Below are 14818 nucleotides of genomic sequence, written 5' to 3'. Positions count from 1 at the left end.
AGTCTACAGAGTCAATAGAGTCAAAAGAGTCTGTTTTCCCCTAATGCACTGCCAATGAGTAATGAATAGCCTTAGTTACAAGACCTGCTCACCTGAGAGACTAATAATTTACACTGGCACCTGTTGTAACCCAAGAATCTTCCAAATTCAAGAAAGCTGCAGGAATTGAGCTGGGACATTTCAGAGAGTGAAAGACCGCAAAGAGAAAGCAGCAGCATGACTACACAGAACCAGCAAACAGAAGGAAACCTTAACTGGGGCAGTATTTGTGATGTGGGGGTAAATCTCAGCTCTGCAAGGTGTGCAGCGTGCCCTCCTGACCAAGCACAACTTTTCAGTTTTGCTTACATTTACAAATGTGATCTTGCAGCTTTATTTTGCAGATGATAAAAAGGCAAATGGCACTGAAAGGGAAGACCCTGCCACTTGCCTTTTTGCCAGGAGCTCACCTGACCTCCACAAACCGATTTTTAGCTGGTTCAGGTCTACGGTAAGAGAAGGAAGGGCACTGGTGGAAAGAAAGTTGGGTACATGCATGCAGTAAGGCAAGATAGCTTTCAGTAGTAGGCATCTGTTAAATCAGCTTAGTTTAATGTTAAACTCTTGGCACTGTTGACTTAGAGAAAACAACCAAAGAAAAACGCCAGTGAAGGTACATATCAACAAAGTGCCTATTGGCTAAATAGAAAAGAAAGCTACTGTTTGGTTGATGGCTACTGCTGCCACGATGTGAAAAATAAATTCTAGAATGTAAAAGGAAGGAAAAGAAGAGCCAAAACTTAAGGAGGAAAAGGAAAGACAATCCAGAAAAAACTAACCCACAGCATTCTGTGAATAGCGCTAATATAAGGCAGGCATTAAAAGTACAGATAATACACAGTTGTAGGTAACTGTGTGGTAAAGCACAACTGCTGCTGGGCACTGACTGAGGATCCCCAAACCATCTCTATTCATGTTACACTGAACACTACCAGCTCCACTCTCTCCTCGAGCTATGTACTCAGCTCCAACTGCAGAGCTATGTACCCAGCTCCAACTGCACCTATTCGGGGCTACCATGCAAACATGCCAAGAAATACCTCTGAGTTTCTATGTCCATACCTGTTCCTGTTTCAGATGACTAATTTCTGAAAGGTGGAGCAACCTTAATTCACAAGGGCTAAGGCAGTCCAAATGCAGATTACCTGCTCATCCATAATGCAGAGCTACAGACTAAAAAAAGATTTTGGCTCCAAGCACTCCAGTCTTGGCACAGGTGATTTATTGAAGTAGTGCTTCTGCAGCAAAACTCAGATCCCAGCAATACCAAGATGAACTGATTTCATCTAAGAAACAAAGAATCTTAGAATTTTTTTTAGAATTTTAGAAACTTCTTTACAGGTATAATTTCAAACTAACATTTAATGCCAAATGTGCATTCAGTTCTTACAATTTCTTCTGAAATGTCTTCAGTTAAAAGGTCACTTAATTATTGTTGCTCAATTTCCAAAAAGAAAAAAACCACAAACATAACAGACTGAACTATACATCATATTTCAACAAGTCAAAATACATAAAAATTAAAAACTATTATGTAAAAAAACACCAAAGTGTAAATAAACAGAATAGCTGTTTTGTCAGCAACAGCTTTACAGATGTTTAGAAAATTAGTATATAACAATCAAAGAATCATAGAATTGTTTAGGTTGGAAAAGACCTTTTAATATCATCAAATCCAACCATTAACCTAGCATGCCAAGCCCACCACTAAACCATGTCCTTAAGCACCACATCTGCACATCTTTCAAATACCTCCAGGGATGGTGACTCAGTCACTTCCCTGGACAGCCTGTTCTCCTTCAGATGAAGAAATTTTTCCTAATATCCAACGTAAACCTCCCCTGGTGCAACTCGAGGCCATTTCCTCTTGTCCCAACACTTGTTACTTGGGAGAAGAGACCGAAACCCACCGCGCTACAGGTGGCTGTCCCCCTGAGCCTCCTTTTCTCCAGGCTAAACACCACCAGTTCCCTCAGCTCCTCCTCATAAGACTCATGTTCTAGACCCTTCACCAGCTTCATTGCCCTTCTTTAGACACACTCCAGTACCTCAATGTCTTTCTGATAATTAATAGTCCACATACTCTGTAAATACATCCTGTAGCATCCTCCTTACACATTGCTTCAGAGTACCAGCCCAGATAATCCTCCCTGAACATAGCTCAGCTCCCCGATCCTTTGCTTTGCAATATGCCTCCATAACCTTCAAGCACCTCTGACATTCCTCATATGCCTTTCTTCATATTCCTCAGAAGGTCTCAAAATTTCATAATTATTCATTTCTGGCTTCAAATCTGTCATTTATTCTCATATTCATCTATCATATTCTCATCTGGAACCCTTACTAAGAACATGAATTCTTTTAAGTATATAGTATACTGAGATAGATAGATATAAATACACACACACACACACACACACACACACAGAGTATACTCAGACCCTTGCCTGTTCTGTGAGCAAGGCTGCCACACTGTACCCTTGCTTTCCCTCACTCATTTTTGTCTACCCGGGGCGTCTTCTCCGACCACAAATTCTCTAGGCAAGGAATACTTCCTCGCTCTATTTTTGTAGACACTTTGAGCAACCATTGTCCAAGATTGCAGCCTAAGAATTAGGAGACACAAACAAAAATAGCAAGGAAAGAGATAATAACTGTACAAAAGGCTGAAGAACATCAGGCAGAAGCATTTTGGAATTGGAGAATCATAGAATTGTTTGGGTTGGAAAGAACCTTAAAGATCATCTAGTCCAATCTTCCCTGCCATGGGCAGGGACACCTTCCATGAGACCAGGCCTCCAACCTGGCCTTGGACACTGCCAGGGATGGGGCATCCACAACTTCTCTGGACAACCTGTTCCAGTGCCTCATCATCCTCATAATGAAGATTTTTTTCCTTCTATGTAATCTAAATCTACCCTCTTTTAGTTTGAAACCATTACCCTTGTTCTGTTGCTACAGGCCTTACTAGAAAGTCTGTCCCCACCTTTCTTATAAGCCCCCTTTAAGTGTTGAAAGTGCTGTAGCAGGTCTAACTAGGACAGACCCTGAAACTTTATTCTTATATTTATCTACAGAGGCTATGTGAAAATTATGCATGCTAGTTGTAGCTGGTGGCTGGGAAGCTGAGTTCAGATGTCAAACTGAAAAACAATAAATGGAAGGAAAAGCCATGGGAAGATAAAGCTTCCACATCTAGAAGATGCAGAAGGGCACAGCAAGGGTTCTGTACATATAAACTTTTGTTGAAGTCAGTGGAAGCTGATACGTAAAGAAAGTAAGAGGTCAGTGATTTATGATCAAGTTTAAAAAGTTAACAGGAGTGAAACCTACAGCAGCACTGACATTTTTTTCTAGTCAATATCATCATTTGAACAAAAATATACATTCTGAATGCAATCTTAGCTGCAGCATTTAGGTGTATAACATCTAAAAAAATAAAGCACTAACTTTAATAATGCTTCATTTCAATAACTTAAAAACGTAATGAATAGAATACTGCAAAGGTCCTGTGATACATTATCTGAAAGGTCACCAACTTCAGCACTGATAATTAGCCACTGAGTTATGAATTCTTCAATGCCTAACAATATAACAAGGTACAATTTCCTCTGGAGACAACAACTATTGCTAACCTAATAAATACTAGTTTATCAGTAGAGCAGATCTATGTGTAGACATCATAGCTGAGAAAAGGACAGATGCAATTTCTATTATCTTTTCTATGAGAAAACTGATGCGCAATCACATCATGTAGGAGAAACAGAACCAAAGTCTCATAATCTTCAATTCAGTGTCCTGTCCCATGGGTCCATGTTTACAATATCAGCTGCTTTTACACACCACTATTAATGCTATGCTGAATGACTCTTATAATCAGAACCCTTCAGATATACTACCAATATTTTCCAGTAGATAAGTTTAGAACAGTTATTAAACTTCAGAGATATTGCCCTGGCTGTGCACTACAGTAAAAAGTAGGAATGTCCACTTATGAATGGATGGCAGAGAGCACCAGCCCAAGTCAGTCTCTTACCTTGAAGTCGCTGCATGACATTGGCAATATCTCTAGATCTTGCCACTAGTCGGGATGAAGCCATGATCTCTTTGCAGTAAGTCCACTTTCCCTGGCAGACGTCTCCCTCCAAGCTGTCGACCTCAGTGAGGTGTCGATCTCAGATGGCTTCCTCAGCATTCAACCCTCAGCATGGCTGGGGCAGCCAGATGCCTCCAGTCCAACGCCAGCCCTCGCAGGGGTGGGGAGCAGTGCTGGCAAGCAACCTCAGCACCTGAGAAAGAAAGTACCAAGGCTTAGACAAAACCTCTACCAGCTCTGCAAAACCAAGAATTCTAAGTCTTAACAGCCATTTTAACCCATAAAAAATTGTTATGTTTTGCATACACCCCAGCCAGAGACACAATTAATGCTGAAAGCTTGCTTGGCAATCATCAGTGGAATGAAGCTGTAAAAACAAATCATTAAAAACAACTGGCAATGCACCAGACATCAACGCTTTCCTGAGGATGCTTGTGGATGTTGTTTTAGAAATAACAATAATATTATACATATTAAAAGTAATACTTCTTAACATAAATATTAGGTATAAAGGAGGAAAAATTAAACCACTTGTAAAATCCAAGAGCTGTACAACTGTTGTTCTATTTCACCAAGCTAGGAAGGTACACATAATAGTAACTTATTGATCAGGATAATCCCCAACTCCACTAGACTATGTGCTCTAATCTGAAATACTGAGATTCGTATACGTAATTATTAAATAAAATTGTATGTGCATTCACTTCTCTAGTGTATGACGATGTTGTATTTTTGGTCATTTAACATCAAAAGCTGCGAACTAGAACTACTACATGAACTTAACACTAGCGTAACAATAATAAATCTATGTGACTATAAAGCTGGTCTAAAAAATAAAATCAGATTATTCAAATTATGTTATCAATAACATCTTATCTTCTGAGGAACAAGTACATATTGTATATGTATGCACCTATTTCCCTGTTAAGAAAGAACTGAGCATTTAGACACCAAGAATAACTGGATTCATACTACACACACTAGGTGCATCCCAAATTCAAGATGACATGCAGTTGATCCATATCAGAAGTACAAGAGGGTTTGTTGGTGCTATGCACTCCCTCTTTGCCTGGCTCCAAGGTCTGTCAGAGACTAGAGTCCCCCAACATCATGTAGGCAAGCCTTCAGGCTGCAAAGCTTTAGGCACACTGAACCGTCCCAAAGGAGCTGTGTCAACATGTAAGTGCTGCCAGAGGAAATGAAATTTCAGCATTTGCTTTTCTGACCCTTCAAATCCTGCCTGACCCAAGGAAAAACCTGCTTTCCCTCTTACCACTGTTTTTATTGTATGTTTACTTTGTATTTTGGATACATAAGCGCTGCTCAGGTCAGCTGACTCATACTGGCTTTAAATTAGGGGAGTGGAGGGAAGCACCTTTCCAATGGGTCAAGGTGCAGAACAGCCTGTGAAGCCCACCCACATGCATGGCCACGGCCAGACTGGTACCTACGCCAGCCAGATTACTTTTGCACATCTACGCTTTTGTGCAAGACATCCAGACACTCATATCCCTGCTCTCTTCCCATACATGCCTGCCCTATCCTTCAGGGGCCTCCTCCCTGCCCCCTTTCCACCTTCCAGGCTTTGCCCCGCACCCTTCTTGGGGTGCGCAGAGACTGTGCGTATCAGTCACTGCTTCCCAAAGGTGGGAAGGCACCCTGGCAGCTAGGAAGCCTCACCCTTGCGACAGCTAGGCATGAGAAGGTGCCACCGTCACACTTCTCAGCTGCGACACTGGCTGGGCCTGATGGTCCCCAGCGCTGCTGAATGGCTGCACAGAGCATCGGCAGCCAGAGCTCTCTTCCACCACAGACACCAAACAGCTCCTGACATGGACAGGGAGCCTCAGGAGGTTTTCTGTTGCTCACGCCCACGTATGCCAGCTTGGTGAACTTTGCATCCTTTGCAATATTTAAGTGAAACATCAGGTTGTCTAGCCCCATCCAAACCAGAAATGTCTGTGACAACGTGGGTTACATGAAGCCTTGTTTCTGCAGCAGTAACACTGCTAACATTTTGAGCAGTCCCATAAGCAAGGTACAGTGACTTTCAATAGCAAGCTGCTAGACTAATTGTTGGGCAGAGAAAAGGGGTATTAAAAATGCCTTGTCTGACTGCTTTTTGGCTAACAGCAGCCGTAATATCAGAATACCAGCCCACTCACACCATGACAGAGCTGGTGTAAATCATCTGTACATGAACAGATTTAGAAGAGCTGTGGAAGATGCTGATCCAACTCCAAGTTAAAAGTGTCTGGGAAACTGTAATGAAGATATATCTTCTATCTACTCATACAGCAGGCTGAGTCACTGTGCAGCAATAAATGGCAGACTTGCAATTAATAATTTATCTAGCTGATGTTAAATTATATGCTGTATAAGAAGAATCTCCAGTTCTAAATATGGCTCCTTATTCAAAAGCTCCTTTGCAAGCAGTGGGAATTAACTCATTTAAAGATGACACTAAGTTAGCAGGTGGGAAGGAAAGGCTCATGTGCAGTTACCTCCACAGGCAGAAAACCACAGCTCAGAGCACAGACATCAGCGGAATAGATGAAATGAAGCTTCACGCACCCTTCTTACCAACATCTAAAGCTTCAGAGAACAAGAAAACCTACATGCGCAGTCAGCTATTCCACGTAATGCAGAGGGGAAATTTCTTCTGCTTTCTAGAAATAGTTAGATTTGTTACATATAGTTAAATCTGCCATAAAAGATTTATTTTTCCTACTGGGCAATTGTATTTTTTCTAGATTTGTAAATATTAACATCTTAAATATTCTCATAGCTGTTTCACAAAATCATTTGTAATAAACGGAATGAATTTTTCATTTCAGTGCCAGACACAAAGATATATCTTCAGATGGACATGTTTTCAAAATGCACAGGTTTTTAAAAAGGTATATGGCTTAAATCTCAAAAATCTTAGCCTGAAATAAACCTGAAGGACTATATGAGCTATCCCCTGCTTTAGCATTCAACAAGTGAGTATTCATTATTATTAATTTTTTGGTCTGAACATACAGGGAATGAATACATGAGTGAAATTTTTGCATAGAAATTAGATATTTTTTTTTTTTACATCTGCCACTTCAATGAATTTAATGGATAAAGTTACACTAACATCATTTTCTTATATTGATATCCCTGTACTGTGTTTTTAGATGAAAAGAGGAAAAGTGATCTTCTCTCATGTAAAAACAATTAGGCCTAGTAATCTGCTATAGTAATATGCAGTTTACAATTCTCTGGATTGCATTGTTCCTCTATTCAAGTGCCAGAAAAGTAGGATGTCTGTTCTATGGAAGAGATAAGAAAAACACTAGATCTATTATGATTTAACTCTTCTGGGCCCCTAGCGTAATTGCCATTTTTTCATTGTCGTCCGAAATGCTTTGATTTATCTGCAATTAAAAAAAAAAAGAATGTATTTTCCTTTTATTGGTAAACCCAAAGTATCACTGGCAAGACCAGGTTGTATTTTATTTTTCAGTTCTTAAAGTTTAAAAAACATATTAAAGGAAAACAGACAGGCCTGTCAGCAGCATGGTTCCAGAAAAAGAGAGACATCTGCTAGGTACAGACAACATATAAAGATGTGCAATAATGGCTGAAGAAAAACCTGATCAAAAAAAGGGTAAAAAAATCTGACTGTCCCTCACATTGGCACAAATTGTAGATTCCCACTACACCAGGTTGATGCCCCACACAGCAGCCTGGGAAAGACTGTTACTGTTGTGAAAACAGGGTTGTACCTGAAAATAGAGTTTTAGACTTCTGTAATCTCCCATTATAGCAGCAATGGATAAAGAAGCTCCAGACAATGAAAGATAAACACAGATAAATAAGTAAAGATACTGATATGAGCAAGAAATAGACAGGTGGCAGGCAGCAAAGGGACTGTTTCTAATCTGGGATACATTAAAAAGAGGTAGTTGAGAGGACAAAAAACAGAGTAATAAATTCAAGGAACTCCTGCAGCTAAAAGTAATTTTCAAATGTTACACAGATGAAAGAAATACAGTGGAATAATTGAACTAACTATAGCACATGAACTGAACAGAATGTCAGGAACAACAGAAATAAGGTCCAGTGCTAGGCTGCCATTATGTTAACGAAGAGGCAGACTTCCACGGTAAGAAACAGCAGTACAGAACCAATCAAATCAAAAAACATTTCCAGGAGAGAATTTCCGAGCATGGTTTACTGCTGTAGTGCTAGAAGTCCACTTTGACGCACAGGTTCTGTTTCTGAAACATAAGAGGTCTTGGAAACGCTGCCAGAGTGATAGATGCTGCTGGAATGGACGCAATTCCATGAGACAGTCGTGATCCTCATGTCAATCAGGAATAAATGATTCACAGAGAGGTAGAAACTAGAATTTTCTGGAGGTCATAATTTTTAAAGATCAAATAATCACAGAACCAGCTATTTTAACCAGTTGGAGTTTAGTTAGTAGTGAGGGGGAAAAAGAGGCTAATCATAGAAAATAGCTCTGACTAAGGAAGAGATTAATATAGTCCAAACTATTAGAAGAATAACCCAAAGTACATAAGCAGGTCAGGAGATCATCTAAAGAGACAGTGCTTAAAAAAAAAATAAAATAAAAGGGAAACCAGTTACAGAAGTCAACTAGACTGAAGACCCCAGTCTCTCCCCTGTAAAGCAGGCTGGGGATTTCTTTAAGGTCCAGTAACTGTACACCTATGCAGAATAAAGCTGCTCCAGACATAATTGGAAAAGCCGTCAGCTGGGAATAAGTGGGCAGCAAAAAAAGGATGAGAAGAGCTTTGTCATAGTGTGTACGGTCTACAGGGACAAAGAGAGATTTCCTGGAAGACCAGCTGAGTTAGACTAAGGAATTAAAGACAGCAAGCAAATGGTTCTTAGCCAGATAAGTAAAAAGAAAGCAGAAAATAAGATCAAGTGGAGATTCATTTGCCTTAGTCAGTATTACACTGATTTTTCCACTGAGGCACAACAGAAAAGGAAACAGCACCATCTGAAATAAAATCAAAGTTAAACATAGAAAAAAACTTGATAAAGTTCATCCCAGAATACTGAAAACTTCTAGCTGATTAATTAAGAATCCATTTGTAAACTAATTTGAATAAATCTGTCAAGCTGCTGGTAATGCCTACTGAAGATACTAAAATCAGGAGGTGGGAATAAGAAGTGGGGTAGAGTGATCCAAAATTATTCTTATGCTATCTTCAAAGAAAATGCAGTACCTCCTCACTGGTCTTCCAAAATCCAGGCCAACAGTCCGATTCCAAAATCAGGCCAAGAGTCCCTTTGGTAATTGTTACAGATGGTTGAGTTGCAAATCTGTAGTTGTTCACTTAATCCCAATGTAGCACAAGTCAGTGCATACTGGAACTTTCCCAAGTCAAATGGGTCATGCATAACTGTGCACCACATAAGATCATGGAAAATGCAATTTTGGCTCTGACAGGTGTTTGTAATAGTTGAATCCCAACGCAGTCACTCTGTGCTTCCTTTCTCTACTGTGTGGATTGCTTTTGAATAGAAAAAGGTGGAAGAAGAGACAGATTACAATCTTTGACAAGGAACACATTGAAACAGGAACACTGAAACAAGATGTTCCCACTGGCGATCCAAGCCCAAAGTGACCTGATGCGCAGTAGTTACCTGGAGGCATTGAAATTTGGTTTTCTTGGGGAGCATGGGGAGGAAAAGAGAGAGAAGTCTGGAACCCTTCTCGAGCTCCAGAGTATTTTGGTCCCTCTAGGTATGCTTCAGCATTGTTTGGGGCTGAACAAAAGTTCTTTGTTTTGCAGAAGGCTGAGGGTCTGCAACCACACCTAATAATTTGCAAGATTCAAGTAATTTGCACATCTGACATTTAAATCTGTGGCATATATGGAACACAATTTTTCTATGCTTTACCTGTAACTTTAGTATTTAAAAATCATTTGTAGGAACCTAGTCATGCACCTGCCTATGTATGTATTTACATTTCAGCAAATGAACATTTTATTTTCTACTTTCTATTAGGTTTTATAGAGGCTGGGCAAAAATCCAGTGGTTTGAAACTCTGGTTCTTGTCTTGAAAGCTGTAATTCCAATGGTACAGAAAATGTAGAGTGTTCTAGGAGGAAACAGAAGACAGAGACTAACTATTTTTTAGAAAAAATGGGAAGAACACATATTGCATGCATTGTTAGATATATTCAAAGAAATGTCATTCACTCTCTGATGTGAAAAATTAAATTTAGTGTATACTACAGTTTAGTAATCCCGCTATTGAAATTCTGCAGGAATATATTATAGTTTATATAGATGCTGGTAATAGCAGAAGATGGATCAGTAGCTCATTACCTTCTACAAACAGGGGATATAATCCTTGCTTCAAAGAGCTTACTATCTGCGCAGACAAAAAGGGGCCAAGATTAAGATCAGAGGTCACAATACACAAGCAAATAGGACAGAGTGAAGTCTGGATATAATGTGTAAGGTGGTTAATGGTAGGAGAGCTATTCTGATTTTTCTGTTTTAATACTGGTACAGCACCTAGGATTTCTATGTCATAATATAACCTATAGCAGAAAAACACACATCTCAGGAAAGGGTAGGTCAAACTGAGCTTGAGATAAGCAAGGAAGCGTCAATTCTTTAGTACTTCTGCACAGCTCCCAAGCAAGAAAGCTTAACTGAAGTGTAATTTTGTGAGCATGGGGCAGACACAGCTGCCATATGAATGGGAAAGCAGAAGCACCTGTTTTCCCCATTAAATCTGTGCCTTTGAGTGAAACAAAGGCAAAAGTTCACTTGCTTCAGAGGTACATAGCTGCTGCTATTTTTGTGACCTCTAAGGAGACACAAGAGCTCTAAAGTTTTGTCACTAGCCATGGTAACGAGGAAGTATGAAAATACTTGATTTTGTTTGATGTATGTACTTTCTGAGGAACTACAGATAACATTAGGAAAAAAAATACTGAGTCACAACTGACTTCCTTTAACAAAGCATAACTGAGACTGGTTAATGTGATGCATGTCCAAAGGGTGAATGTATGTGTACATCTCTTCAGGACTCATCCACTGAAGCTCCATAGACCTGCAGCAATCACTCTCACTGTGTTGACCCTGGAAGTTCTCCAGGAATTCACACCTTGTTCAGTGCCTCACCCAGCAAGATCCTCCTCAGGGCCAGGCACTCTGACCTCCTCCCCAAATGCATTTAAATACTAACGGAGTTGCTGCTTCTCCTTCCCTGCGTGCCTCTGCTCTCCCTGACCCAGTATCAAAGTGTTAAGTTTCTTTGAGCAGTGTACTCGCTGGCAGGCTGTGTAACTCAGCATGGCTCTAGTGAAGTTCACAAATGGCTCCAAAGTTCCCCAAGTACAAAAAAAATCCTTTGACAATTCTCATATTTAATAGACAGTAATGCTGCAGGAAGGTACACAGACATACAACATTCTTGGGTCTGTATTGAATGCAGCAGTCCAAATAACTACTGGTACTTATCACAGTTACTTAAATTAAAAATAGAACAACTTTTTTAAAAAGTAGTCTGAAATTTATTCGGGCTCATCAGTTATTCATACTTACCCATTGGCATTTCATACTCAGCAACACAGAATTGCCATTGACATATATAATCTCTGAAGGTAATATTAAACAAACCAACCAACCCAGGCACTATGAACAGGAATTAAAAAAACAGGAGGGAAGTGGAGAGACTATTACTTCTGCTTTCACATCTAGCAGAGTTTGCAAAGACGAGAACTGAACCACTCGAACATGCAGCACCATGCTCATTCTGGAGAGCTCCCTTTGCCTGGGGAAACTGCAGTGCTTTAAGGACTATGTGAAACAGCCTATGGATATGGACTCCTACCAGCAAAAAGTAACTCTACAGTCACTGACACTGTACCTCATAAACTTGTTTTGTCATGTCATTCAGCACACGAAACGTAGTACAACAAACAAAAAAGCGCTCCTGTTTACCAGTTAAAATAACACAGCACCCTGATACTCTCTGTCCAGTAGCAATATTTTAACGTAGCTCATCAGCATCTATAGCTTAGGATCTGTTTAAGTGTTAAAGTGCACACAAGAATCATTAAAATAATTATCAGAGATCACAGAAAGCAGACAGTCCATCTCCACTACTACTACAGAAAAGTGTGTGCCTGCTAAGAGTCTTTCAACAGGCTCAGCACTTGAAAAGTGCTGGCAGGCAGCCAGAAACACCACATACTATTTCCCTACAAGCTACATAGGTAAAAATCCCACAAGGTGATAAGCACTGGAGTTTCCCTCAGCATCAAGCAGATTATTTACATAAGTAATTCCTCAGCAGTCTGCAAAATTTGGTCTATTACAGCAGATTGCTTGTAGTGGCTATTAGTACTTTCCCCCCGCACGAATATGGTTGAAAATATGGTTGCTGAAAGGCTAGTAACAGCCTTGCAGTGAGTATTTCAGCAGGTCTGACCTCTGGGGAGTTACCACACACACCGGGAGCATACGGGCCCCATGCATCTTTGTTGCGGTGCACTTGTCTTTTCTGCACCATCACCGCAGGCAACCCAGCCGCAAACCGGCATCTGGCGAGCCCGTGTGAGCGGCCACATCATCCACGGCGACCAGGTCCTGCTGGCCTGCGGCGTGTGACTGAGCACAGGGACAGGGACTCTGCAGCACACAGTGCGCCCCGGTGGCGCGCCGCAGCCCCCGCCGGCATCCTCGACCCGCGCACTCAGAAAGGGCAAAAACTCAAATCCACCCGGGAAAACGGAGAACTCGGCGATCACGGCGGCGAGTTTGGGGTTGACCTTCAAGGCTAGTTTGGCGCTGAAGAGGAGGAGGAGGCGCCCGGGAGATGCTGCCCCACGGGGGGTCCCCGTTCCTGGCCGTGGTCCAGCGACCCGCGGCCTCAACCCTGGGCTCCCCGAGGCGGTGGCCCCCGCCGAATGCCCCCAGCCCCAGGGAGCCCCGCGCCGCGCCGCGCCCCCGGCCCCCGCCCCGGCCCTGCGCCGCCGCTGCCGCTGCCGCCGCCGCCGCCGCTCCCTACCTCCGCCCGCCGTACCGCGCCGCTCCGCACCTCGCTGCGCCCGGCGGCGCCCTGGTTACCGCGCACAACGCAACGCCCCGCCCCGCCCCGCCCCGCCCGCCGGCCCGCGGCGCGGAAGCAGGTGCGGGGGTTGGGAGAAGGCGGCGAGCCAGGCGCGGACGCGGGAGCCGTGCCCTTGCGGCGGTCCCCAGCCGCGGCCGCGCTGTCCCTCCTCCCCGCCGCCGCCGGGCACCCCCCGCCGTGCCCCGGAGCCCGCTGTCCCTGGCGCACCGTGGGGGGCCGCGCCCCGCCCCGCCCCGCCGCGGCTGCAGCAAGGCCGGGGCAGCTTGTCCGGGGGCGGCTGCTTTGGCCGCCGTACCGGGCAACCGGCGGTGGTGGCGGTGCAGCGGCCTCAGCGCCGAGTCTGGCGCCCCCCGAAACGCGCTCTGGCGAGTAGCCAAAAGACTTGGGGAAATGGCGGTGTGGAGCTGTCACTGCCGATTACTCTCAGCACACACCACTGCGATTATCGCCGCCCTGCGCGGCGTTCGGCAGGGCATTACCTTCGGCGGAGGCTCCAGCGCATCACCGCGCCCCGGGCGGGGAGCTGCACGCGCAAACCGGGCCACCGGCGGTTACGTAACATCAGCGGGGCCGACAGCACGGGAGGGGGCTGGCGGGGGGCTCCGCCGCCCCTGCGCTCGGACCGCCTGTGCCACCGGTGTCACCTGCCGTTCCGCCTCTTCAAATGACACTGCGCAACCCCCGGGAGCTGGTTATGCTTTTTCCCTCCTTCGGTGTTACGGTCACGGGCAAAGCTAGCTTGGTGCGGGAGGCAGGGGGGGATTTCCTGCTGGAGAGATGGCTCATCTCTGCTCTGTATCATTGGGAAAGAAAACCACGCATCCAGAGCTGAAAGAGAGAAGTTGGGAGAAACGGTGCCGACGTACCTCTTAGTTTTCATCTTTTCTGGCAGTGCTGCAGTGCTTCTACAGCATTAGCGCGCAGGGTATTTACTGAGTGGAGGGATGAAGTCTGGGTTCGGCAGCAGAGGTTACCCAGCATCATCCCTTCCTTTAGCACTACTCATGTAAGCATGGGCGCTACCCTTGACATATGAAGACTTATAGCACCTGTCCCGACACAATACACAGTTACAGATCACACGCTTGGAGCCAGGTATGTGGAAGAAGCAGACATACCAGGAGCTACAGCAAGGTTTCTTGTGAAACTGGGGTGTATGTATCTAGGTCACCTCCAGCCATCCACAAAAATTCTCTCTTCCTGACAATGAGTGCAGCCAGGCATACTGGACCTGAAATTTTCCTCCTCTTGAGGGTTTTCTGTCTTCTGTTTTGGTTTTGTTTGTTGGGGTTTTTTTGCTCAGGAGGGGAACAGTGAAGCCTTTTTCATCCAATGCTTTCGTACCTCTAGCGTTTGTCCTGCTGCTTTGTCTTAGCCCATGCCAGCTGCAGCATCAAAGATGGCAAAGGAAGTGGCTGCTGACATGCTTCTGGGTTTCCCCTTTCCACGTACATCTTTTTGCTAAATAAATTCCTTACTTTCCTGTCTCTTTTAGAAAATGGCATTTTATTTTACCTTACTAGGTTCAGAGTAAGAGTATTAACATAGGAAAGAGCGTCTTCACTACAAAAGCTCAGACT

The 14818-nt window shown here is 43.5% G+C and overlaps 1 protein-coding gene across 14 annotated transcripts in view; it reads right to left on the bottom strand.

Moving 5' to 3' along the window:
- Positions 1-13246, bottom strand: part of SYNE1 (spectrin repeat containing nuclear envelope protein 1) — a 317016-nt gene extending 303770 nt beyond the window's left edge. For all 14 annotated transcript variants that reach the window (XM_055810929.1, XM_055810939.1, XM_055810935.1 and 11 more), the window contains exons 1-2: positions 13176-13246; positions 4076-4328 (exon numbers count right to left, since the gene is read on the bottom strand). In XM_055810929.1, coding sequence (XP_055666904.1) covers positions 4076-4139 — 64 coding nt within the window. In that variant the 5' untranslated portion in view covers positions 4140-4328; positions 13176-13246. The remainder of the gene's footprint in view (positions 1-4075; positions 4329-13175) is intronic.
- Positions 13247-14818: the final 1572 nt, after the last annotated feature.

The sequence above is a fragment of the Falco peregrinus genome, chromosome 7 (genome assembly GCF_023634155.1).
Source record: "Falco peregrinus isolate bFalPer1 chromosome 7, bFalPer1.pri, whole genome shotgun sequence".
NCBI classification, from domain to species: domain Eukaryota; kingdom Metazoa; phylum Chordata; class Aves; order Falconiformes; family Falconidae; genus Falco; species Falco peregrinus.
This window is presented reverse-complemented; position numbering and strand designations above follow the sequence as displayed.